This window comes from Lontra canadensis, unplaced genomic scaffold (assembly GCF_010015895.1).
Source record: "Lontra canadensis isolate GAN:19392208 unplaced genomic scaffold, GSC_riverotter_1.0 scaffold97, whole genome shotgun sequence".
Classification (NCBI taxonomy): Eukaryota; Metazoa; Chordata; class Mammalia; order Carnivora; family Mustelidae; genus Lontra; species Lontra canadensis.
Genome location: NW_022631091.1, coordinates 5,398,289 through 5,425,511, shown reverse-complemented (window position 1 = coordinate 5,425,511; position 27,223 = coordinate 5,398,289). Strand labels below are relative to the sequence as shown.

At 52.4% G+C, this 27,223-nt stretch overlaps 1 protein-coding gene across 4 annotated transcripts in view; it reads left to right on the top strand.

Annotated features, from left to right (window-relative positions):
- The window catches only part of RPS6KA2 (ribosomal protein S6 kinase A2), a 304,538-nt gene that overhangs the window by 143,424 nt on the left and 133,891 nt on the right, over positions 1 to 27,223 (top strand). Inside the window, exon 1 of one of the 4 annotated variants that reach the window (XM_032837182.1) lies at positions 15,436 to 15,742. The exons of the other annotated variants lie outside the window; for them this stretch is intronic. Coding sequence (XP_032693073.1) covers positions 15,644 to 15,742 — 99 coding nt within the window. The 5' untranslated portion in view covers positions 15,436 to 15,643. Of the gene's footprint in view, positions 1 to 15,435; positions 15,743 to 27,223 lie in introns of those variants that run through there. 4 annotated transcript variants of the gene reach the window in all.

Here is a 27,223-nt window from a genome sequence, read left to right as displayed (position 1 = left end):
GGAGCATCTGATCGTCTCACCCTCTGCCAAGCGTGACTTGTCTCTCCACATCATAAAGAAGCTTGTTGCAAACACGACAGAAAATAACTTGGTTAAGTCAAGAAATGGTGTCAGATTCAAGGCTGAGTCCCATGAAAGCGACCCCCCACGGGCCTTCTGCTGAGTTCTGCAGAGGCGACACGGGGGGAATGATCCAGCTGTGTATGGGGGGACCTGCCAGGAAAGCAGGCTCCTCTCTTTTCCATCGAGCACTATGTGTTTCCAACTGTCTTTTAGGTAAACCACATGATGTAAATATCCCAAGAAAATAACGCGTTACAAGTGGGAAAGAAAATCAGAATAAAGATGCACATGGAAATAAGTTCCTGGTGAGATTTTTTTTTTTTTAATAGCAGATAGAAATGAGAGGACGTCCCACCCCAGAATGGCCTTTGCCAGGTGTGATCTGTTTTTCTTCTGCGACCACCCCTCCCTCCAAATCCCAGCCCTCCGACTTCTCCTCTCCACGGAGCAGAGGCGTTCATGGAACAGTTCTCTTGCCGAGTCTCTCTACTCACATTCTTTAACATTCTTACATTTGTTTAGCATTCGGGGCTTTGAACACCCAACAGCAGGAAAGAACGAAGAAATGTCCAGAACACAGCAGTAGTGGGAACCCGTGTGGACAGACTGCACCTTGTGCCCCTGAATCCTGATGGCCTTCGCCGTTGGTCATCCACCCCCGGGGTGGTGTGGAGTGAGGGTCTGGTCCGTCGTGGGGGCATCCCAAAAAACCACGAGCTACAATGGATACACGGGTCCCTCGGAAGCTGTATTTCAGGATGGACCTGGAGGAAAACACTGAGGAGTTATTAAAGCCAAGAGTCCAGCAGCCTGTTGTAGGCTGACCCCGTGAGAGCTGCACATCGCAGTAAGTCGTCACCGTTAGCTAGTCAGACGTGCTGTTTGAGAACCTGCATAACGGTTGTCACCCACTCCACGAACCCTCAGTGAGATTAGTAACAGCGGCTGTAACTTCGGATCACTGTCACCAGTGCTCAAAGTGCCTCAAGGAAATTCTTTTCTCTGCTTCTTAAGATGAAAGCCTCCCCGGCTTTCCTTGGGTTTCCTTTGTCCTTCGGTGAAGAACTGTCTTCCATGGAAAGACATGTTCAGCTGAGCAAGAGGACGGCCTCGTGAATATCACGATCCTTTGCGAAGTTCGGAAATATGTAAGAAGCGAATCAGCTGTTAGTTTCTAGTTTTATTGCTTGTAATAACCTGTTTTTCAGGTACACTTACATAATGCTAAGCATTGGGATAATTGCATAATCTGGTTAAAAAAATCTTTGAACTGCTGCCCACATGATACAACACTTGTACTTGCTGAGTTGTACAAATGGTTACAGCCATGGGAAGTGGAAGATACCTTCTGCTTTTCATCAAAGAAGAGAAAAAAAAATCAAGGTGTGACCGTGAGATAAAGTAGGCAGGGTACCAGTGTTCAACCAAGAGATCTCGCTTCTGGTCTGAACTGCGATCCTCACTTAGCCGGGGATGTGTTCTGTGCTGACATTTTTGGGCACACGGTGTCTGCCACTATAAAATGAGCGGGACGAGGGAGGGCATGAAACGTGGTCACAGCAGGTGCCTGCCCCAGCAGGCAGGGGACTTCTGCATGGAGCTGTCCACAGGCCAGGATTTTAGGTGCTAAAATCAAAATAAAACAAAGTGGCCTGTCCAGGCACCAGACCTGAGCCAACCTGAGTGCTACAAGCTCTATGTACCCACCTCAGATCTGGCTATGCTGCCCAGGCACAGATGAATCCTGCAGTCTTGTCTGTGGTCCCGGGACACAGCTTTCTACAGGTTGTTCTGAGAGTCCAAATCATTCAGAACTTCAGCTAGAACACTGGGGTGGGAGGACAGGGGATTGCCTAACATGGAGCCAAGCTCTGACCTTCCTGAACCCACAGAATGCAACCCGTGTGCACGTGTCTGACTCAGTTTACCTTTGCACACAACACCGAAGGCATATGCTGCCCCTGGCCTTCATGTAAGGCCCATTGTAGTGAATGCAGAACCCAGGTCTGAAAAGGAGCCAAACTTTCCGGGCCCCTTCCACGCCAACAGTGAGCTAAGTGAGACCCCTCTTCCCCACCCCCTCGTTCCTGGTGCAAGGTACATGCTGTAAGGTTTCAGTGGTGGTGAGTGAGAAGGTGGTGACAAGAGATTTCCTGCCAAGACCCCAAAATAGAACCCCGGGGAAGCCTCATGTCATTCCCTTGGGGGGAGAGAGGGACTCTTGCTCAGCAGCCCAGGGCGTGAGTAAGTTGTACGTGTTTGGAATTCCCAACAAAACGATGGTATGGTGTTGAAGGAATCTTCCTCATGTCATGCAGACCTGCCAGGTCCAGCTGGGCTGGAGAAAGGAGCAGAGGCGGGTGTTGCTGGGAGCTGAACTTGAGGGCAGCCGGGGACAAACGCTGGGCATTGTTTGTTTTAGTGAAGTACAGTTAACACATGGTGTCACATTGGTTACAGGTGCACAGCAGAGCAATTGAACAAGTCCATGCTCACTGCAAGTGTAGCTGCCATCTGTCCCCCACAACCACACAAAACTGTCACAGTATCAGTGACTGTATGTCCCAGGCTGTGCCTTTCATCCCCACAACGTACTCTGTCCTCCACTCCCCTCCACCCATCTTCCTATCCTGCCACCCCTCTGGCAACCATCGGTTCATTCTCTGTATGTAGGGGTCTTTTTCCTTTTATCCGTCCACTTGTTTTGTTCCTTAGATCCCACGTATAAGTGAAATTGTACAGCATTTGTCTTTCTCTGTTTTACTTCACTTAGTGTAATACCCTGTGGATCCATCCAGGTGGTCACAAATGGCACAATCTCATCGTTCCTCATGGCCAAGTGAGAGTCCTGTGTGGTTGTGTGCCTGTGTGTGCGGATGTGTGCGTGTGTGCGCGTGCACATGTATGGTTGTGTGTGCACATGTGTGTGGCTGTGTGCGTACATGTATGGTTGTGTGTGCGTGCGTGTATGGGGTTGTGTGAGTGTGCGTGCATGTATGGTTGTGTGTGTGGTTGTGTGCGTGCGTGTGTGCACATGTATGATTGTGTGTGGGTGTGTGGGTTTGCGTGCGTGCGTGTGTGCACACGTGTGTGGCTGCACGTGTGTGTGCACACATACACGTGCCATGGAGAGTGAGCCTTGCAAATGGCGGGTGGACGACAGCCGAGGTAGTATGGGTAGCACAGGAGCAAGCGGCGCCCGTCTGCCCTGCTGTGTCGACTGCATGGGAGTCAAGTTGGAGGAGGGAGCTCGGCAGGAGAGCTGAGACCTGCCAGGAAAGGTCGTAGAGGGACAGGGCATCGGGGAGGCGCGGCCCAGGGCGACTCCACAGGACCTGACAGTGGAATGCCCAAGAGGGGGCGAAGAGGGAAAGGGAACGAGGCTTGCAGTGCGGCTTCCGCATCCGGGTCTGAGGGTAAGTGATCAGGAAGCAGACGGTGTGGTGCCACTACCAAGGTGAGGACCTCCGGATGGGAGGCAGGAGCTGGAGGAAAGCCAGCCTGGAGTGACGTTCACAAAGGCCACGCAGCAGACAGAGTGACAACATTCGAGCTGCTCAGGGCTGGTAGAGCTGGACAAACGTTCAGGCTAACTGCAGGAGGGGTGGCCGGTGAAAGTCCTCAGATGGCGAGTGCCTCCGTGGGAATCCTCGGCGTCTGCAGACACGAACTCACTTGCTTGTTCTATTAAGACACGTTACTTGAACGTGTCTCCCACACCAGTTGCCTCCTTGTCAGATGAGACATAGCTTCTACTGTGCAGTGGTCCTCTGTCCTGTCACATGACGCAGGTGGATGATGAAGGTGTGGATTGTGGGAGGGAGGTGGGTACGTGATGCTGTAGGCGCTCCGGGGACAAGCATGAAAATCAGGGGTGATGTGTGTGTGTGTGTGTTATCTGTGCACATGTATGTTTATGTGTGTGTTGGTTGTGTGCACATGTGTGTAGAGAAATTTCCCAGAGAAGACGGCCCTTAAACGAAGCTTTAAAGGAAATTGATTAAATCAAGATGTTATTAAAAAAATACTTTAGGGGCGCCTGGGTGGCTCAGTGGTTAAAGCCTCTGCCTACGGCTCAGGTCATGGTCTCAGGGTCCTGGGATCGAGCCCCGCATGGGGCTCTCTGCTCAGCAAGGAGCCTGCTTCCTCCTCTCTCTCTGCCTGCCTCTCTGCCTACTTGTGATCTCTGTCTGTCGAATAAATAAATAAAATCTTAAAAAAAATACTTTAAGTTTTTTAAAGTTATATATTAATTTTCAGGGGTGCCTGGGTGGCTCAGTGGGTTAAAGCCTCCTCCTTCAGCTGGGATCCTGGGATTGAGCCCCACGTTGGGCTCTCTGCTCCGCGGGGAGCCTGCTTCCCCCTCTCTCTCTGCCTGCCTCTCTGCCTGCTTGTGATCTCTGTCTGTCAAATAAATAAATAAATAAACCTTTAAAAAAGTTATATATTAATATGTATTTTTAAAAGTTGTATATTAATTTTCAGACTTCTTTCTAACAGAAATACTTGATGCTATAAACACACCTTGAATTTTTACTTAATACCATTCTACAGAGATCGAAAAGCAATATTTCTTTTAAATCTCTCAAATCCAAGTAATCTGCAATCTTTCCTATAGTTTGTATAATAATACATATACATTACAATATTATACAAATGTATAAGCTATCAAGATTTTATTTTTAAAATTTCCAATCATATGGGATTATTAAGCAATAAAGTAAAAGTGATCTGTACGGTAACAACGGTGTGACTATTATTTAGGCAATTTACTGATCTGTGTGCTTTGTGGCCTGGATTACAATATGGTCAATTTCTGTACATTTTCCGTGTGTGCTTGGGGAGGATGCGTCGTCTGGCGCGCTTGGATCGAGTACTAGATGTGTTCCTTTGGCCAGCTTTCCCAAAGGTATTATCTCAGTACTTAATTTTGTTTTTCTGCTTGATTTATCATTTATTGAGTGGTATTTTAAGAACTTCCCCACATGATAATGGATTTGTCACTTTCTCCTCTTGGTTCTATCACTTTTTGATCAGTATATTTTGAAAGTATATCACTTGGTGCATCCAGGTTTAGGATTACTGAATCTTACCAGTGAGTTGAAACTTTCTTCAATAGATAGTGATGTTTTATCTTCAAATTCTTGTTGTGTAATTTGTGTGGCATTAATGTTGCCTTATCAATGTTCTTTTCAGTAGTGCATGATACATCTTTTGTCATTCTTTCATGTGAAATTTTCTGTGTCTCTTGTTTTAGACATGTCTCTATAACTAGACTTGTTTTATCTTTATTCATTTTTTAAACATTTATTTATTTTTAGAGAGATAAAGAGAGAGAATGTACAAATAGCGGGAGGGGCAAGAGCAATGGAGAGACTCTCCTGCGGACTCCCCACCAAGCTCAGAGCCCAAAGCCAGACTCGGACTCTCACCCTGAGAGCATGACCTGAGCCAAAACCAAGAGTTGGAGCTCAACCGACTGAGCCTCCCAAGTGCCCCAAACTAAACTTATTTTAAACCAGTGTAGCACTCTTTGTATTTTAACTGGAGAGTTCACCCCATTAACATTGATTGTAATTTTTTATTTATCTTTATTTATTTCTACCTTTGTAGTTTGTGTATGGTTCAGTTTGATCCTGCCTTGCTTAAAAACCAATTAGCCTGTTACTTTTTGCGGAAGAAGACATAAGCATCGGCGATCAGAAAGAAGGGACTTTATTATGCAAGGAGCAGAAGGCAGCCTGGATACCAGATCGGCATTGGTTTCCTTTGGCCCCAAGTTCCCAGGCGACATCAGCGTGGGGGGCAGGTGGTTACCATGCTTGCGGAGAAACAGCATTCTGCTGAGAAACACTGAGCTTGGGGGACCTAGCGTTTTGTAACAAGTGGTGGCAAGCCTGCGCTTTGTCTTGGAGAGAAACATTACTTCATCCCTCAAGGACGCTGCCAAAACAGTCCCGAGAAACGGCGGGTTAGGAGTGGGCAGTGCCTTATATTGTCGCATACTCAGCAAGCAGGAGTAGAGAGTGCAGAGACACTCAGGGCCCGCGGTGGCTGCACTCTAAGCAAGACGTTAGATGCTAACTCTGATTCCCATCCTGCTGTATATGCCGCTTTTTAAATCAAGATTTCATTTTTAACTTGATGTGAGCCCCCAGATTGTGCAATACTTTGACTTTTTATTTTTTTTAATGCAGTTCCCAAGTGTTTAGTTTCACCCATAAGTGTCATTGTCACTCAGATTTCTCAGGTTGCTCATCTGGAAGTGTCTTTATTTGGACCCTATTCTTGAAAGGTATTTTGCAAGGCAGACACTCTGAAGTTATCATTGTTTCCCCTTAACACTGTTTACTATTGATCTGCCTGACTGTGCCTTCCACCAGGGCCACTGAGGTGGGCACAGACGCTCCAACTAACATTCGTTTGTACAAAACCTGCCTTTTCTTCTGGTTGCTTGGAAGACGCATTCTGCAGGTTGAACATGTATTTAGGTATGGATTTCATTTTATTTAATCCTCCTTGGGATTTGGGAGACTCAAAAACACGAGGATTGGTGTATTTTATCAACTCTGAAAAATTCTCAGCCATTGACTCAGGTCTTTGAATACGGAGTATCTGTCTCTCTCTCAGTGCAAGACTCAGGCATGGGGTTTTTCTCCCTCTGTCTTCCACGTTTCTTCCACTGGCTTTTGTATGTCTTGTCTTTTGACTTTCCTGTTTGCACTCTGTCAATTATCATCAGATCTAACTTCTCCCTTGTTAACTCTTTCTTGGGCTTTGTCTAAACTGCTCTTTATCTACTGAGTTTTACTTTAAATCATTGCATTTTAGTTTTTTTTTAAAGATTTTTTTTAAAAGATTGTATTTATTTATTTGACAGACAGAGATCACAAATAGGTAGAGAGACAGGCAGAGAGAGAGAAGGAAGCAAGCTCCCAGCAGAGCAGAAAGCCTGATGTGGGGCTCAATCCCAGGACCCTGGGATCATGACCAGAGCTGAAGGCAGAGGCTTAATCCACTGAGCCACCCAGGCGCCCCTGCATTTTAATTTTTAAAAGTTCTACTAATGTTAACAAATCTGCTTGAACATTTGTAATCTCTAGTTACCTTGTCATGCTTTCCATCTTTCTTTTTGTGTTTTAAATAGGTTAAACATCTTTTATGCCATTCATACCTCTGCGCATTTCAGGTCTGAGTCTGCTACTTACTCTGTCTGCTGACTCTTGCTCATGGTAGCTGTAGCTGTTTCCTCGTGTAGGCTGCAGTTTATGGCTGCAAACCATGTTCCTTAGAATGTTCTCTGTTTGAGCTCCGAGATGTGTTTAAAGTACTTCCTCCAGAGTACTTGTGTTTGCTTCTGCCTGGTCCTCAGGATGGTACAATCTGAGACCATTAAAAAGTAAATGTTTGGCTTAGAGTTTTTCAGGTTGGTAGTGTGAATTTCGGCCTGGAACAGGTCTAACTATGAGCAGCAGGAGGCTGACAGGAGAAACTCTGTCCTTTGCCGTTTCCGGAGCTCACAGCTGAATAAGCAGGCCTCCTCCCAGAGGGAGGCTCTCCCTCTCTCCCCCTACAGTCTGCTCTGTGTGGACTGTGATTTTCAGCAGAGTGACCCTGACCTGACCTCCCACCCTGCAAAGCCCCAGGCCCTCTCCATGTCCATTCTCCAGACCCTGCTGAAACTCAGGTCTGGATTACAGGGATCGACAAACATGGCTCCCTCTTCACACACATCTTCTTAGCCTCAGTTTTTGCCTACATTTGTGTTCTCCTACTCACTATTGGATCAAACATGGTTTAAAAAAGAGGATTTTCTTCTCATTCTAGCCAGCATGTTTCTATGTCTCGGGAAGGCTCTCTCTGCATATGTAATCCGTCACGTGACCAAGCATGGCGCCCGGCCCCCACCCCAGCCTCCTCCTGTGGTTCTCTGATGAGGAAGACATACCAAAGGGACTATTGCCAGGGGGATCAAAGCCCTGGCTTTCAGTGTCTCTGGGAATTTCTTTCATGTGTGCATCTAGTTCCCATCTCTAGTAGAGATATGTAGTGTTTGCAATGCTGTAGATGTCTATGAAATATTGTTTAGAAGATGACTATTTTTGCTAAGAAAAACTTCTGGCAGACATTGTACATTCTCCTTTGTACCCGTTCCAGGTCTTGAGGGACATTTCTATTTTGAGGATTCTTTTTTTTTTTTTCCTTTTTAAGTTACAGAAACCCTTCCTGCTATAGTTTTCACCTGTTTCCTCTTTCCTGCTAACTCCCTTCCTCTCAGCATTCCTCTGTAACTTATGCGTGGGCTCAGACTCACAAGAAATAGCCCCATGTCTCTGTTCGCAGCCAGGTTTTCTCACATCTGTCAGACCAAATGCTCACTCCCTCGGAAGCCCACTCCCTGGCCGTCTCCCTCACGGAGGCTCCCTGCAACGGCCGTGAAGGGAGAAGCGTGTGTGTTCATCTCCTTGGGCTCCAGAAGCACAACACAGTGGCGGCTGGAAATGGTGCGTGTGTGTCGCCTCGCACTTCTGGAAGCCAGAGGTCTGACACGAGGTGCCGAGAGCCATGCCCCCCGACACATGTAGGGAGTTTCTTCCTCACCTCTTTGATGGGCTGGTGGCGGCACTGCTTCAACTTCTGCCTCCGTTGTGACGTGGCCTTACAAGGACACCGGTCACACTGAATTAGAGCCCACCCTACTCCTATATGCCCTCGTCTTAACTAATGACATCTGCAACAACCCTGTTTTCCGACAAGGTCACATTCTAGGGGCTGGGGGTCAGGGCTTCAATGTTCCTTTTTAGAAAGGGACACAGTTCAACCCATAACGAACAATGTGGGAACATTAGCAGGGTCAAACCCAGAGGTTCTACACATTCTGTTACCTCCTGATAAGGAATGGTCCTTTCCCCTCTCCCCTACGGATGAGCAGAAAACACCTCTACATGAAACGTTTCCAGAGTTCTCTTGGCCACACACTAGGGCCCCTTGGCTCTCAACACTGTTTCATGTAACAAGACTCCCCGTGTTGTCTCATGAGTAAACTGACCTTTCACAGGAGAACTAGCCATTCTGCACCAAGGCACTCCCAGCATCTGTCCCCACAGATGTGAGGAGGCCTGTGGAGGCCACAGTCCGGACTTCTGTCTGTGAGATGCATTTCTTGCCTGAGTGTAATTGTCTAGGGAAATGAGGATCTTAGCCTGTCACCCTCTTGGTTGCCAGTCCCTTATTTGATGTCTTTTGATGCACACCTGGTACAATTGTGGGCCCATTGCTGGGCACTCACTGATGGGCAGATCTCTTCTGGACCCTTTCGTCTTGTGTAAGTTTAGGCAGTAGATTTAACTCCTGGAGCCTCGTAAGACAGGATTCATTGTGTCCATTCTGCTTATTTTGTAAGTGTGTTTTACAGATGAAATAGTAAAAATGGCCCAGCTCTGATAACCAGCAGACCTCCAAACGCAGTCAGTATAACACCCCTTTAAACAAGCCTGTGGGAAGGACCACCAATGGTGGCTGTCCCACGTGCTTCCACGTTGGAGGGAGAGGCAGACAGAGAAGCCAAGAGTCATCGTCTGGCTCTGTGAGGAAAACGGGGAGCCTGGGGAAGACACCTTCACATGGCCTGCGGCATGAAGCAGGGGAGGGGCGCGGCCTGTGGGTGGAGCAGGAGGGCGTCCCGGGCAGTGACCGCAGCACCCACAGTGTGGTGGAGACCTGGGAAGCCGTCTTCACAGAGTGTGTCGGTGCGGCCCAGCCCGCACTCTGGGGCAGGAAGGAGGGCAGAGTGTGAGGACAGGGAACGGTGACCTGGAATGGCACAGCTGCTCTGCTCTGGTTTGCGCTTCTCCTGGACCACCTGGACACATGTGGTACACAGGGTAGCTTGACCTGGTTTGCTTCTAGAAAGACCATTTTAGGAGCTGGACTGTGGATGGGTTGGGAAGGATGGCGTCTAGCCGGGGATCACTGTATTCTGGCAGGAACTGATGGGGCCCCAAACCATGTCCCCGAGAGCAGGGCCAGAAAGAAGGGGAGACGTGACAAATATTGAGAAAGTCTCACGAAGGTGTCTGTGCGTCATTAGACTTCAGGAATAAAGCAGTGCAGGAGTGAAGGTAATTCTTGCCTCCCCGTTTACAGGGTAAACGGTTGCACCCACAGAAGACAATGTTGTTCATAGGAAAGCTTTCAGATAAAAATGCTAGACGTGGGGGTCTACTCCTTCCCCAGTCATGCCACTAGCTTTCTGTGTGAAACTCTAGAATTTTAGCAAATAACAACTTTGATGAGTTTACAATTTGCTTCCACATTTTGCTTTAACTGCACAAAACTGCCACATTTGTAGGTGACAGCGTTGTGAGGAAGGAGCACAGGTTCCCCCACCACGGGCTGCTGAGCTCACCACGATTCTCAGACGTGGCCCTCGGGCATTTCGGACCCTTAGGGGCTGTCCTGCGCCTCTGCCTCCGAGGCATCCCTCCCATTTCCCACCCCCCAGCTGTGTCTCCAGCTGTCTACACCTGTCCCCAGACCTTGCCAAGTGTCCCCCAGGGGACAAAGTCAGCCCCACTTGAGAACCCTGTTCTAGAGGATCAGAATTTCAGGTCAAGTCACAGTGGGAAAGTGGCTGGAATTCGGATACTTCCCATCCCATGTGCGCCCCATGAGCAGCCCTGGTAGCACCCACACAGCTGCCCCCACTCCCGCCCTCCCCGTCTGCTCTCAGATGCTCATGCGCATGCCAAGCCCCACACGGGTGCCTTTCCAGGAGCGTCTTGTTCTTTCTTCCACCGTTTTATATTCTACATCCCATAAATCCCATAGGCACAGTTCCCATCTGGTCCTGCGGGCAGCGGTCCTTCTGGCTTTGCTGGCACCCGGTGCCCTGGACTCGAGTGCAGTGACCGTGAGCTCCCGCTCCCTGGAACTACGTCCAGAGGTCTTTTCCGGAGCCTGGGTTTAATGCGGATCTCTCTAGAGAGCGTCGCTGTATGTTTCCACCAGGCACCTCAAGTAAGAAGTAGTCAAGACCACTGGAGTTTTTGCTGCTGTTTTCAGATGACAAGGGAGGTGCACGAGGGCCACGGGCCTATGTAAGGGGGTCTGTGCACCTGGATGCTCAGGGGGTCGTTCTCGCTCTCGAGGTCCTGTCTGGTTAGTGCCAGCGCTCAGGCGCGAGCCCTGGTCTGCAAGGGGGGTTATTTCCGTCCACCTCACACTGAGGGTGCGGCCCTGCGGGACCCTCACTGAGTGGGTGACCTCCGTCCTCTGAGGCCCTCGCTGTTATAAATGGAGCCTGGACCCCGTTCTTGACTTGTACTTGGTTTGTTGACCAAATGCAGCTTGTGATGGGATTGAAACACACCTTGCAGTACTTATCAGAGTGAATGACGGGGAACCCTGTCAGTTCACATAGCTTTTTCTTCCCACTCCCAAACAACAATCATGTTTGTTTTCAGTTTTAAATACTTGATTAAGACATTACTATTTCCAGTCCTACTGATTGACCGGACTCACAGTCTCTTTGCCGGCTTGAGGCTGTCTCAGCCTGGGAGGCTGCCAGGGTCAGAGTGGGAGGGGAGGCGATCCAGGCAGAGAACAGACTCGCTGGAACCGGTCTGCACACAGGTGGCCTCACTCTGACCCCTTCTTTCATGGTCAGCTGTCCTGTCTTCTTCTGGGTTACTGCAGCTGGAGACCGCAGCTGCACGCACTTACAGGACAGAGGCCTCCAGATTTGGGAGTTACCTAGAACTCTTGCCTTATCCCTGGGCCTGGTGCTGCACATTTCTGCTCCAGACAGCATCCCAGGAACCCCCAGACTAGCCCCTTTATCACATGGCCACACCTGGTCTGTAAGAAACCCTCTTGCGTCCTTCCTCCTAAAAGCCCCATGAACACAAATCCGTTCAGTGAACAGCCCCCCACCCCCACCCCGAGCCTCCCCAGAGCATGGCCATCCGGGCTCTCTAGAACTCAGATCCATAGCAAATCACAGCTCTTGGGGTAGGGCTTGAAGTGAAGGAGGCAGCATTGCCCCTACCCAGTCCTTTGGAGGAAGGGAAAGGAAGGGGATAACAATGCAGATCTTGCCCAAGTTACCTTCCTTCCAAAAGCCTCCCTCTCCTTCCTGTCCAGGGCGTGTTCTGTTCTCAAGGAAGGGGGAATTCCAGGGTGGACCAGACCTTAGTTATTGTTCTGAAATTCTGAAATTGTATGCCTCAGGTGTCCTGGGGACTCGGTAGAACTCAATATTCATTAATCAATCATGAAACCCCCTTTGTTCTAAATTCCCAATAACCCCTTTCTTCTACAAGCTGGGACCCTACCTCCTCTGTTTGCCCAGGAAACATGGCTCCTTATCCACGGGGGTCACCCCAAATGCCACCTCCTCCAGCTGAGACCGGCTTCTCATTCATCTGAGTCCATGTAGCATCTCCTTATACATTTCTTTTGCATCAAAAACTGCATCATGGTTGTCTATCTGCTCACCTTCTCTTCATGGGGCTGTGAACTTCTGCGGTCAGGAGCTGGGCCGCAGTCATCTTTGTGTCCCTAGGGCTGAGTATGGCCCCAGGCACCAGGAGGTTTCCGCGACCACTCGTGGGACCGAGGTGACTGCTTGTGGTCAGCACTTGCTTATAGGCTGCAGCAGCATAGAATGCAATGTTGGGCTTCTGTGTTCAGGGCAAGGAAAAACTCAAGGTCACCTGGAGGCTGTTGACCTTGCTCCCCTGCTCCCTCCCCACCATCAGGACAGGGGCCTTTACTGAGCTCCCCCTTTCCCCCAGGATTTGGGAGGGATGCCTCTGGTTATCAGGGTGGTCTGACCGTGGCCTGGAGGTGGTCATTGTCTTAGCACCGGAAGTGGTGGTAAATGATTCTTAGAGATTTTGATAAACTTACTTCACCAGGTTAAAGATAAAGGCAAATAGAAATGTTCTAACAATGAAATTATTTCTCCAGTTGAAAATATGAAAACTTTTTTTTTTTTTTTTTTTTTTTTGTCTTTTGAGACTCCAAGTTCAATTGAACAGTTTGGTTGCACTCAAATGTGGGGGATGGTGAATGCCCCATAAGATATTTCCTTTCCAGTTCTGTTACACCAGGTCAACATGCTCTTGTGGTAAAACCCAAGCCCTGATCGAGGCCCACCCGAGGGTTTTGTTGTGACTAGGATGGCCCTGAGATGTCACAGTTGTCATGTGGTACTCCCGCCGGCTCCCCCAGTGAAGCATGCTAGAGCCGGCCCCCTCCTCATTCCAGGAGCTGGGGACAAGCCGATGTCCGGTCAGTCAGCGGCTCTCTGCCAGAGCTTAGCTGCAACCTGGCATAGGTCTGGCCCGTCTTTGCCTCTGTGTAGAACCAAGATGCCTCAAGGGCAGCCAGGGAGAAGGGGAGTCTTTAGGTGGTACAAAGCTGTTTCCCAGAGTGGGGATAATGGCCCTCCGGCAGAACCCTTGAGGGAAGCAGGAACCAGTTTCGACATGCGTATTTTCATCTTGGAGATGCACGATGGGGACACAGAGCATGAGTGAGCCCAAGCTCTCCAAGCAAGGACGCCGCGCACCAGCGGCCACTCTGAACTCCGTGCTCACCACTGCCCAGCCTGCGGCATCCGTATTTGTCACACAGTACTGCGTGCATGGATGTTTCTGACCTTCTCCAGGGTTGGTGGCCGGGCACTGACCTCGTCTAACCCTATTTTGAACATCGCACGCGCACATCGCACCAACAGAAGAGGCCCTAGAAAAAAAAAAGTGTTCCCCTTTAAGGCAAATCCCCTCCAGAGCCTGCCTCGCGACACTGCGGGGCCTAGGAAGTCACCGGTCGGGACGGTTTTCTATATACGGAGCCTGAGGTCGTGGAGAACGGATGTCTCGTGCTCCGAGCACTTCCAGGGGAGGCTGCCCCGGACCGCGTGGGGGTCCGTGCATCCCGGGTGGCGACGGCTGGACCAGCGGGGCCGGGCGCCCCAGGGCAGAGAGCGGTGCAGAGCGCGGGCGAAGGCTCCAGGAGCCTCTCGGATTTTGTTTCATTTTCCGGAAATGTCCGCTAATTGACAAAAGTTTTGCTCGGCACCGCTGAGCATTGAGCCCACGTGTGCCTGTGGCTGTTTTAAGGGAAAAACCTTAGGGACGCCCCCAAACCAGAAAACGGCCCAGCCGGGCCGCGGAGCAGCGCACCAGGCCGGCGCCCGCGCCGCCCGTCCCGCAGGCCTCAGCGCTCCTCCGCGGGGCTCGCCCGGCGCTCGCCGCCGAGGCCCCCCGGTGCGGGTGTGGGCGGGGGGCGGGGCAGCGCGCCGGGAGTACTCGGAGCGAGCCAGGCGGCGGGGGAGGCGCGTCGGTGGCGCTGATTGGTGGTAGTGGGCCAGGTGGGGCGGGGCCGGGTTGCTCTGCGCTCGTCCTCTCTGGGCGGGAGGAGGAGGGGGAGGGAACGCCTGGGTTGTGCGGTTGTTGACTGGCCGCAGTGGCGGAGGGCGGGGAGGGGCGGGGCTGGCCCGGGCGGGGCTGGTTGTCCCGGGCTGAGGCGTCTGCAGGGGCGCGGGAGGAGGAGGAGGAGGAGGGGGAGGAGGGAGCATCTGATTGGCGGTAGTGACTGTGGGCGGGGCGGGGCGTTGGCAGCAGCAGCAGCGGCGGGAGGAGGAGGGGAAGGAAGTGGCATCTGATTGGCGGTAGTGGCTGTGGGCGGGGCGGGGCGGGGCTGTGTGGGGCGGGGCGTTGGCTGCAGCGGCAGCAGCGGGAGGAGGAGGGGGAGGAAGAAGCATCTGATTGGCGGTAGTGACTGTGGGCGGGGCCGGGAGGGGCGTTGGCGGCCGCAGCAGCAGCGGGAGGAGGAGGAGGAGGGGGAGGAGGACGAAGAAGGAGCATCTGACTGGGGGTTGTGACGCTGGGCGGGGTGGGGCGGGGCGGTGGCGGCTACTGCGGCTGCCCAGAAGCAGGAGGAGGAGGAGGGGGAGGAGGGAGCATCTGATTGGCGGTAGTGACTGTGGGCGGGGCGGGGCGGGGCGGGGCGGGGCTGGTCCTTGCTGAGCATCGGCGGCCGCAGCGGCAGCCTCGGAAGCAGGAGGAGGGGGGGAAGAGGAGGAGGAGGAGGAGGGAGCGTCGGGGGCGGCGGGCACTGATTGGTGGTAGTGGCTGGGGGCGGGGCGGAGCTGCCCGGGGCTGCTCCCCGGCGAGAGGCTGCGGTGGCCGCGGCAGCAGCAGCAGGAGCGGGAGGAGGAGGAGGGGACGAGGGGGAGGACGAGGGGAAGCAGCTCGGGCGGCGGGCACTGATTGGCGGTAGTGGCTGAGGGCGGGGTGGGGCGGGGCGGTCTGGGGCTGGTCCTCGCAGGCTGCAGGAGGAGGAGGGGGAGGAGGAGGAGGAGCGCGGGAGGAGGGAGCGCAGGAGTCCGGGCCGCGGTGGCCGGCTCGGCCTGCCCTTTGTGCCCGCAGCCCGCGCCCCGCGCCGATGGCCGCCGCACCGGGCTCCCCCGCGGCGCGCACCCGCCCGCGGACCTGACCCTGCGCGCCTGGGATGCGCCGGGAATGCGCGTCCTCCGGGCCTGCGGCTGCTGCGGGCTGGGCGCGGGGCGATGGACCTGAGCATGAAGAAGTTCACCGTGCGCCGCTTCTTCTCCGTGTACCTGCGCAAGAAGTCGCGCTCCAAGAGCTCCAGTCTCAGCCGACTCGAGGTAAGCGCCGTCGCGCCCGGTGCGCGCAGGCACCCAGGTCCCGCCGCGCCCGGGGGATGCTGCGGGCGGCGGAGCCATCCCGAGCCCTTTCTATTGTCACATGCACGGGACGCACCGACTCAGGTCAGGGAGTTGAAGTTGTCGGAGAGCCCGTCCGGCTTTCACCGGACCGAACGCCGTTGTTGGGACTTCGCCATACTGGACCGGCCCTCGGGTTTTCATCCGAGGCTTAACCCTCCCATGTGGAATTTCTAACTAATTTTGCTCCCGGGGCCGCGCAGGTTGCGGAGCGGTCGCTGTGCCCAGATAGGTGCTCGGGGTGGGGAGGGCGTTTCGGTCCGTGCAGCTGGACCGCGGCTCCGTGGGGCACCTCCGAGGTCCCACGGACAGAACCTCCGCGGCGCTCCCCTCGGCCGTGGGTCGAGGGCTGGGGGGTGAGTTTGTCTTTCGGTGGCCCCCAGCCACGAAGTGCTACCGTATGGGGCAGATGTTGGTGTATTTGAAATCAGTGTAGCGTTGCCCGTATCTATAACAACCCAGTCTACGCGGGCCGGTCTGAAACGGTGCTCAGGATCAAAGCGCCTGGTGCAGCATCCCTGCAGCCCCGGGTTTGACAGAGATTTGCCCTGAAACCCAAGGACCCTGAAAATTGTGTCCTTTACTCCTGTCCCTCGTCTTGTCATCTTCGGGTTTCCAAAGTCATCTGTGGACCGTTCTCTGCTGTGTTTTTTTATTTCTGCCATCAGATCTTGTTCTCTTTGTCCCGGTGTCCAAATTACATTGTTGAATCTATAGATGACCAAACGGTGGAACGTGTTTAAGTGAAAGAGAGGGAGAGAGGAGAGAGAGAGAGAGAGACAGACATTGTGATGTTGGGGGGAGGGGCTGGCCACACAGCCTAGCCTTTCCCTTTGACATTGCCCTGGCCTTTACCAAAGGCTGGCACCTATCTCTGTTTTGACTTGTTTCTAAGGAATCAAATGAATTGGAACAATGTGACATTTTTCGTCTGGGATTTCTTTGTCCCGGCTGCCATGATATTCGATACAGGCATGGGTTGTTACAATTATCAGGTCTTCAAGCAAAGCTCTGGAATAGACGTGAATGCAACAGGGAATTGCTTGTGGAAAAAGTTTCTGTTATGGTATCACTAAGTCAGGTTTGGACCAGATAGGCTCTTTGTCGCTGCTTTCTGAGGGTAGAACATATTTTTCAAACAAATACAACTGTTAATCAAATAATGGGGAGGTCTTGCCTTGAATTTCACATTGACGGAAATTAAACACGAGTTAGTGAGATAAATCATCTTCCTGGATCTCGGGCACTTTTTAAAAAGCTAAAGTTGATAAGAACAGAAAGCCAGAACACTATTTACCTCTATGCCCAATAAGTTTTTATCATCAAAATGCCAAGTTTATTATACAGCTCCTTGTTTCATTTATTGTCCTTGCCAGTGGGAGGCACACGGGTGGGCAACCCCCCAGTGCTCTTCAGGAAGACCAGCAGTAGACACAGGCAGCAAGTTGATACTGGGCTGAACTGGTGGACGGTCAGGAATCCCATCAGCACGACACACTCCGCTCCGGTGTTGTGGTTTAGCAGGGAGAACTGGGTTTGTGCCTCAAAAAAACAACATAATGGGAAGCGAGAGGGGGATGGAAGAGAAGTTTCTTCAATGTGAAAACAAAATTTCTAAAAATCATAGATACACCAGGGGATAGGCAGAAGGTCTGTCTGTTCCTGACCAGAGAGGATTATCACATTCCTCTATCAGCACGTAATCAGCGTAACCGGGATGGTAGGCGCTGGAGAGAAGTGCTGAGAAGGATGGTCCGCTGGGACGCAGTGCTCTGTTCTCTACGGATGCATTCCCCTGTCTCTTATGAAAACTCAGATACGCATGTTTTACAGTCCTCATTCTACTGAGGGGGACTCAGCACGCCCCCCCGCCCTCAACAGGGTTTTGCCAGAAACTTGCCAACTAATTCGTTCTGCAATTGCTTTTTAAAAGCCTGCTGTGTGTTCAGCCCCTTTCTCAGCCTTCTAGATCCAAAACCACAAGTCCTGGAAGTCCTGGCCTCATGATGCCTCCACCTAGTGGGGGATCTAATAAGTGACTGACCCTGTGCTTCTGTCCAGCAAGTTCCATCTTCCTGCCCAGCTGCCTCTCCATCTTTTTCCAGAGAAGCCTGTTTATGCACTTGCATATCCACAGCATATTGTAGGCCAGGGATCACTTCCCCCCAAAATCTAAAATTTTGGAGGGGTGGGGGAGGTCTGTCAATAGTTTGAGCTTGAGTAATGGGACACATAAAGCACTAGCACAGATGTATTTTTCCTGTTTGGACTGATGAAAAAGATTGCTCATTTTGTAAAAATAAACATTTTTTCATTGTTTCTGTGATATTTATTTTGTAAAATATACACGGAGATTGAAAATGTTTGTTTTTTGAATTCAGAATCTAGTGCCATAAATAAGAAAGTGACAGTGGTTACTTTAAATTGAAAACACTATTCATTAAAATGGCCTTCAGGGAGAGACTCCGTCTTAATGTTTTCATACTTGCTTTTAAATTTAACTTGAATCTAGACTCTGGCACTTGGTAGTCCCTAGCCAACAGAGAAGCCAGATTACTTAATCAGATTTGGGAACAGTTTATGAATTCCAGCTTAAATATTTTTAGAGTGTCTCGGTGTTGCACCAACTGAGATGGCCAGATTGTTGACTCTGGCAAGCATGATTTTTGGGGTTTCTAAAGGGTAATTGGGTATCTTTCCTAGACTTCTTTGTGCATGTCTTAGCTATCAGGTTTCATTGTCTGACCTTCACCCGGATTTCAAGGGCATTGACATGACTGCCTGAGGGGATCGGCACCTACCTGGAAGGTGTAACTGGCTCCTGATTCAGCAGTCCCTTTTGTAGATGAGGAAACCAAGCCCAGGGAAACCAGAGGACTTGCCTATGCTCCTGAGCCTAGACTGTTTTAAAGGAAGTTCTTGCTGCGAGAGCATGTGCCGTCTATGATTATCATAGCCCTTCTGGGTCATGTGGTTACTGGAGTTTACCATGTAGTAGATGGGACTTGAAGGAAAGCTATTGTAATTATTAAAAGGAAATTACTCTGAGGAGTATTTTGGAAGGTGCTGCACAACCTAGGAGAACCTCTTCCGGAAGTTGGAACGTTCCAGGTGAACGTTGCATACCCTCGGCAGGTGAATCTGGGCTTTATGTCACACCCACCGTCTTTCATGGCAGGTGGCAGCTTTGTCACCTCCATGAGCCCCTTCCCCTCCACTGTGAGATGAGCTAGGACTTCCTGCCGCGTAGGGTGAAAGCGATAAGCGTAAGCTATCAAACGTAAAGACGAACACGGAGTCTGGATGGTGGAGCGGCTGGTCAGTAGTTGTTAGCTATGGACACTGACGAATATTTGCTGGGCTTCGTGATGGTTTTCACAGTGCTCATTGTCTCCAGGCAGTGTGAGCCTGCGGTTGCCCCCGTGGCCTGCAGAACCCATGGCTTGTGCTGTTTCAATAAATGCACGGCCTGGTAATTAACAGTTTAGACGACCTTCCTCTGTAGTTAGGGGAAGAAGAGGCCAGAGATCGCTTCTCCCAGGCCTCCTTCTACACCGTCACTTACTAGGATCGGCCCCGTTTGCTAAGATGGAGTTCCCGGCGTCTGGCTGGATGGTGATACCCCTCTTCCTTATCTTATCATCACCTTGTGAGTCAGCTGCACCAAACCATGAATGCATTACCAGTTCAGGCCCCAAAGCCATGGCCTCATGAGCTAGGGCGGCTTCGAGAGTCAGGAAACACCCCAGCATCGGCATCCCAATTTCAGGAGCTTCGGGACGGCATCCTCCTGGGCTCAGCCTTTGCTTCCCAGGAGAGACTCCAGTGGTCTTGCACTCCAGCTCCAAAGCCTGGGGGCTGTGGAAGGTTTAGAGGGGCTGACTAGGAAGAGCTTGGGGGGGGGATATGGTTTTTAAATTAATAAAAAGTGATATTATTTACACAGTACGGTTTATGTGCTAGTTTGTTAAAGGTATCAGTGCTCAAAGACCGTTCATGTCAGGAACGGTTATTTCATCTGGAGTCCCCAAAGCCAGGGAGTCGGTTTTCTTTGATTACATATCATTTTTGACATTTTACTGGAAGACGGCTGAGGGTGAGTGACGACAAAATGCAAGTCCTTTAGCTGGGATACGGAAAAGTGGTAAGCTGCTGAGTGGAAAAATTTCATTTAATTTTGTACTCGCTCAATTGTTTACATGAAGAATTTTTAGCATATACTGTGCTGAGCAATTGGTACTTAGGACGTGGTCTTCGTGTGGCCTCTGCCCTCGATGAGCTGGACTTCTAGTGAGAGAGGCAGACCTGGGAAAGGAACCTACTGTGTGAAATTTCTGGCATCCCTGACTTAAACAGTCTAATTATATCAATCGCCAATTAATTTCTATTTCCCATGGTTGCAGGTCACCAAGATGTTGCCTATGTGTACGTTTGAATATATTTCAATTGCCTACCCCTTTAAAGGGAAGCATAATGTCCTAATAAAGTAAATGCTCAGGAACTCTTAGCAGATCCTGGGAGTGATGTTGGCTCTGGTCATGGAGAAAAAAGAAAGCTTCCTGGAAAGATAAACATTAAGGCTTATTCTTGGTGCTTGATAGGTAAGCTCTTCCTCTAGAACTTGGGTGGTTTCCCAGAAAACCATTTCTAATTAAAATAATTTTCAGGTACTTTCAGTAAATGCACCCAAAAATTCTATGGGAAGCCTGATTTTTATGTGGCTTTCAGACCACAAGAACAACAACGAAAATCAGAGAAGAACACAGGAAAGATTCATATTAATAAGTATTGAAGGGGCTCCGGGGGGCTCAATCTGTGAAGCCATTTGCCTTCGGCTCAGGTCCTGATCTCATTCCTGGGATCCAGCCCCACATCGGGCTCCTGGCTCAGTGGGGAGCCTGCTTCTCCCTCTCTCTCTGCCTGCTGCTCCCCCTGCTTGTGCTCACTCTCTCTCTCTCTCTGTAATAAATAAATAAACCTTTTTTAAAGTAATTAACCTGCTTACTGTTTTACTTATGTATATTTATTCTATTTTAAACACACTAAAATTAATTTCCTTGTGGCCACGTTTTGGCATGTGCCTTACCTCGGCAATTTCATGACCCACTTGCTCTCCGTACACTGAAAAAACTCCCCCAAATACTGCTTGTTCAAAAATGTGCGAAAAGACTCCCCAGACCATCGCGACTCTCCCCGTTTGGCGTTTGTCACCTCCGTCACGCCTTCTTCCAGCACACAGCCCGACCCGGCGGAGCGGTTCGGTACGTTTTTCCTGCGTGCAGAAGCACAGCAAAGAGACGGACCCGGGAGCTGGCGCCGGGTGCGCTGGGCCTGCAGGCGGGCGGCCGTTCTCAGCCGTGGCGGGCGTCCGTGCGCCCGAGTCGCAGCTCCGAGCTCCCCGGGGCAGGGGCGAGGTGGGGAGAGCTGGGGCTTGGGCCGCTAGACTCGTGAACCGCGTGGGTGCGCGGGAAGGGGCCGCCCTCAAGGTGGGGGAAGCAGGGCGGGTCCGTTTCCTGGGGACGCGGCCGCCGGTCCGTTAGCCAGAAACTGCTTCCTCTGGGCCGAAGGCTCTGCGCTTGTCCGAGGCGGGCGGGCGGCCTGCGCCGCGGGCCTCGCCGGGACGCGCTGCCCGTGTGTCTGCGGCGCGGGGGCGCGGGGCGCGGCGCGTTGTCTTTCCTCGCGTTCTGCGTTTGTCCGCGTGTTTTCACTGGGAAAAGCCATTAAACGAACCTGCAGCGGGAATGACCAACAAATAGTCTGTTCAGCTACAGTGACTCAATCAAGCAAGTGGATGAGGCACAAATATATTCAGTATAAAATGTGGTTCATCGCGTCGGGTTTGCAGCTGGGTCGGAAGCCTCCCGGGCTCCGAGCGGGCGGGGGCCGGGGCGGCGCGGTAGCCGCGGGCACCTGCCGGCTGCGCTCCCACGGCAGACGCGGGCGCGGTGCCCGCAGACCTGCCGCTTCTCCCCAGGCAGGCGAGGTCTGCGTCTGAAACCACCCGAGAGGTGCCCTACAAAGACCCTCCTCCACCAGACTGTAGTCCGTTCCCCCGTCCCCTGCGAGGCTGGGCTCTGACCTTGGGCTCCTGTGTCGTCCTTCCAGCGCCCGGAATTCCTTATCCCGCCGCCTCGCGGGTGACGTCTGCTCTCCCCCTGCCCGCAGCGAGAATCCGAAGAGGCCAGTGTAGGAAGACCACCCTGCCCTCGCGCACCCTCGGGCTCGGCTCCTTGCCCATGAGTCCCCACTCTTCTTCTGTATCTGAGGTGAGCTCAGTCTGCCTCCCTGGCTGGGAGACCCCTCGGGGCCCTGGTGAACCGTCTTCCTCGCTGTCTCGCTGGCTTTAGCAGGTGTCAGAACGATCTTCCTGGGCCAGTGCATATTGTTATGGTAATTTGCATGTATCTCTTGAGATCCGGGAAGGGGCGTCGTCGCAGGAACACGACTGGTCAGAGAGCCCTACTTGATTCCACACACAAAATACAGGGCGGCCTCTCCTCCACGAGCTTGAGTTTGCAAGGGTCCTCGGGATCCCCGGGCCGTGTTCCTCTCCCTCCACACCCTGCACCTGCTGCTGGATGCACCCCGGCCCTGCTGGCCACTCCTTCTCTGGGCTGCCTGGTGCGCCTCTTGTCTCTGTCCTCAGCCTCGTCAGGCACACCATCCTTTCGGACTCCTGCGTCCCCAGCTACGGTGCAGGGACAGCCATACACTAATGCCATCCTTGAGTCATTCAATGCTTGAGGAGTGAGATGGGCCTCGTAGGGGAGGGTTTGCACTTGGCATCCCAGGGTGTTGCTCGGAGCTGGCTTTGGCTGGACCCTCTCTGTAAGGAGTTTTGAGCTACATTCAGAAACACAGAGTTTCTCTCCTCTTCAGTCGGCCTCTCTTGCCCTCCGGAGTACACATCTGCTTCAGGTTAGTATTATCACCATAAAGCAGCTTTTCCAAAGTTAATTTCTGTTAAGGTTACTTGCAGTGATGCTTTAATCTCCAGGGCCGTCCTGTTGAAGGTTAAGTCGGGGAGAAGCAGCTCCGGTAAAACAGAGGAGAGAGTTCACGCGGTTCTGGGGTCAGCGCTCCGGGGCCTGAGCCACCGTGGCCGGGGCTGGGCTGCTGGGAGGGGGCAAGGGGCTCCCAGACACTCTCTGGTGTCTGACAGATGAGAGTTGTCCTTTCTTTGGTCCACTTTGTTCTCCCATATGGAATTAGCAAGATTCAAAACATGGAATCCGCGAGGGAGCACTTAGGCCGGTGGCCATTGTGCTTTCTTCTGTTGCAGAGGAGAGAGGGCTCTGAAGGGGACTGGCAGGCTTCACGCCCCTGGAATGATTTGGGCGTCGTATTTTCAGGCCTGGGATTTGCAGATGACAGCGGCCAGAACACGCATCTGCGACCTGCTTTGACGCGTCCCTGCAGTCCGCGGGAGCTGTGACACTCTGCCCTGAGGTGATCCTGGCCGCACCATCCCACCCAAGGCCCACAGGCTTACAGCTCGGACTCATTAAAATGTGCAGCTGAGTTTATAAGGGGAAGGGGTGGAGGGGTTCTACTTTGAAAGACTCTATTTTGAATGGTTACGCTGGAAATGCTCTAGGGAGTTCTTAAGAAAATTGCTCATTTGGACCCCCCTGTTCACACTTAGGACCCCAGATAATCACAAACTTTCTAGAACTAAGATTGATATAATATTAATTTCCAAATGTATTTTCACGTCCGAGGTATAGTACGGACAGTCCTTTTCTAAACATGGACATAAAAGAAAGCGCATTACTCAGGAACGTGAGTAAAATGCAAGAGGAGGCCCAGTGATGTGGCACATCCGCGTGTGCGAAGGTGTCCGAGAGGCCAGAAGGCAATCGGAAACCCCATGAAGCCGTGCGGTCCTCCTGGGGCCTGTGGGACCTCCATTCCCTTGGCCGCCCACTGGCGAACCGCCAAGGTGCGTCTCGGCCACAGCCTTCAGGGCAAATGCACAGAAGTGCCCCAGGAGACATTCCTGTCCCAGGACTTGTTAAAGTGATTCCCTTTGGTTGACTTTGAAGATAAAGCTGAGGAAAGGAAACCAGACGAACGAAGCAGAGAGGAGCCCTTATTTTTAGAACACCTTCAGCTCTCGCCGTGGGCTGTGACTGTAATTACCTGCGGGAATAGGACAGGTGCGCCTGGAAAGACAGTGGAGCTAGGGCTAACTGCCTTCACCTCAGAAAACCCCAGGAAACAGCAGGGGGTTGGGCATGACTTTGTACTTCTAGGTCTTATGTTTCTAGATCTTGCATGAATTTTGATGTGTGGCTTAGTCAAGACTTTGTAGGACCCACTCCCATAGCAAAGTGGGAAACGGTGTCCAACCTGATAGCATCTTAGTAAACTGACATGCATGGGGCTCACGTCCCTGCTCACAGGGCGCTCATGGGGCATCTGTGCTCATGGGGCACTGGCACGGCAGGAAAGATTTAGACTGTCGGGAAATCTTTGTCAGCACTTATCACTTTTTTCTCTGATAGCCTGTGTTGTTTTTTTTTTTTTTTTTAAAGATTTTATTTATTTATTGGACAGACAGAGATCACAAGTAGGCAGAGAAGCAGGCAGAGAGAGAGGAGGAAGCAGGCTCCCTGCTGAGCAGAGAGCCCGATGCGGGGCTTGATCCCAGGACCCTGAGACCATGACCTGAGCTGAAGGCAGAGGCTTGAACCCACTGAGCCACCCAGGCGCCCCTGACAGCCTGTGTTTTGAGGCTCGGGAATAGGACTCCAAGAGTCGGCATTAAGAGTGTAGGAGTGACTCATTAGAATGAACCACTGTCATTTTGTGTGTGCACGAGGGAGAAAGGGTACAGATTGGAGATGCCACTGTGACCCCGATGGGGATCCTTCTCACTAGGGGTGATGGGCATGGCCGGATCGGGCTTCCTGCTACTGTCTCCACTTCCTACCCGCAGAGCAAGTGCCGAGTATGGCCTCCAGACCTTGCTTCTAGTGTTGTACCCATCCCACCCATCCGTGGATCCTCCCTCAACCCCTTGTGTTGTCCCCTCCCCTGACTGGCTGTCCCCCAGCCCAGGCCCAGGCACTCAGCCCCTCCTGCACACCCAGCCTCCCCCTTTGCATAGTGCTCCTCCGTGGAGGGTGAGTACAGGGCCACCTCCTTCCCCAGAGGACTCTGGCTCTGCGGCACTTGGGTTTGGACAGAGAAACCCTGTGGGAGTTGGTGCAGAGAGGGGGTCACTGCTGTGTGACCCAGGATGGAGTGGAGTGTGCTGCCAAGTCCTTGGGTAGAGGGTGGTTTGGGTTCAAAATCACATCTGGGGGGAGGACGGTGTTGTGTAGAGAAGTAACGGGAGAAGGTCTTCCTTGTGGTGTGGGCTCGGTCACCCATCTGTGTGATGTTCTGGGTTTTTGTAAAATTCCCCCAATCACATATCCTCCTGCTGGGTCAGGCCAGGGTCTAGGGAGCTCCCCCAGCTTCTGGGGAAGACACACCGCTCGTCCCTGAGGCTGTCATCGGTGTGGGCCCGCCTCCCCGCTGCTAGCTCAGGGCTTTGGGGCCATGTGGGAGCTTATGTAAAACCTTTCGAACCAACATGCAGCTGATGGGGGAACCCATCAGGCTCCACTCCCGCGGCTCAGAAATTTTGACATATATGGGGAACTGAGAGACAGTAAAATCCAATGAGGATTTTTACTTGCCAAGCTCGTGCCTGTGGAAGAAGGGGTTTAATTCCGATGGCCTTGGTGACATCTCCAAAGGCAGTTTCTCACCAGATGTAAAAGTTCTCCAACTCCTAATGCTGGTTCATTGTGACGGATAGTGTCACTTTAAAGCTTCAGCGTCCAGGACGGCTTCCCTCCCGGCTTGTGGACGGAGTGGAAGGAACAGGTTCTGCCAAGGACCCCCTCTGTGCCCGTGATCTCCAGGACCTCACCTCCGTGTCGGGCTCCTCAGCCTCCAGGCATCCCTTCCGCAACCCCGTGCTGCTTCCCCTCGCCACTCTAGGTCAGCCGTTGGTGGCCGAGAACGATTCACATCCCTCCTTCATGGTCTAGGCAGGAAGGTTGCGGCTTCTCTGAAGTTCTAGATGGGCAGCCGTTCCGACGTGACCTGAGGTCTCATCAGTGCCTGCATCCAGGACTTGGCTTAAAAAGAAAAAATGCCTTCCTTTCTGATAACTTCAGAAGTCTTCAGATGCTGTTCTCACCCCTCCCCCATCCCCACATGCTCCCCCCCTTATTTTGCCTTCTGTCTGCGAACCCCCATATGTGGTGCGTGACCAGTGAGCCGTACCCAGAGAAGCCCCAGTGAGTGTGGAAATGTGCTGTTCTTGGCAGCTTGCATAGAGGCCCAGTCACTCGACCCCAGGGGACTCCACGCCTCTTTTCTAGCCGGGGCACTCAGCGGAAATGCTGACAACAGCAGGCGGTGAGCACAGCCGTGTGTCTGCTGGGACTCCAATGGCAGGCGTCCCCCATCGGCCCCAGGAACATCGGAGGGCCCAGCTCAGTGTCCACGTGGGACATACTGGGCTGGTGGGCTGGGCGGGGCGGCCTACAGCATCCTTGCTCGGATGGAAGGCTGAATAATGGCCCCAGAAGTGACCCTTCTGTGTCCTAACCCCAGGACCCTGTGAATATGATGGTATTTGGCAAAAGGCACTTTGCAGACTGGATTCGATGAAGGATCGTGAGAGGGACAGTCCCGGATGATCCAGGGGGAGCCCAGTGTCGTCACCTGTCCTGACAAGAGGGAGGCAGGGGGACACTGAGAGGAGGGAACAGGGTCCATGATGACAGAGCAAGAGCCACCAGAAGCCGGAGAGCGAGGACTCAGCTGTCCCAGAGCCTCCAGGAGGACCCAGCCCTGTCCACACCAAGAACAGAAAATCTCAGGCTTCTGCCCTCTACAGCTGGCAGGGAGAAGGCTGTGGGCTTGTGGGCCACGGAGTTTATGATCTGTCACAGCAGCAGATGGGACCGGCACAGCGGGTCACTAGGTCTTGAGTTGGACGCCCAGTTGTGGAAGAGGCCGCACAAGCAAGGGCCTGTCCTCTGGCCTCCAGTGGGGCAGCATGTCAGGAAACGAGGCGAGAGGCCTCGGCTCAGGGCCTCAGCACCTGCATGGCGTCTTGGGCCTGTCGGGTCAGCGCGGCGTGTCCGAGGGACCTCCCTGGCGTGAGGCCGGAGGCCGAGGACGTACCGGCAGCAGCGGCCGTGGCTTTCTCTGAGGCTTGTGGAGCGGCCGGGAGCTCAGCCTCGCCACCGCTCATGCAGGGAAGGGGAAGGGCTCTGGGGCCCTCGCTCGAGGGCTGAAGCCTATCTCCCAGAGTTGCGTTCTCCCGGGAAAGAGAAGAGGCCAGATTGACGTGGGAAAAGGTACCAGTGGTGATGGTGTGGGGAGAAAAGCCAC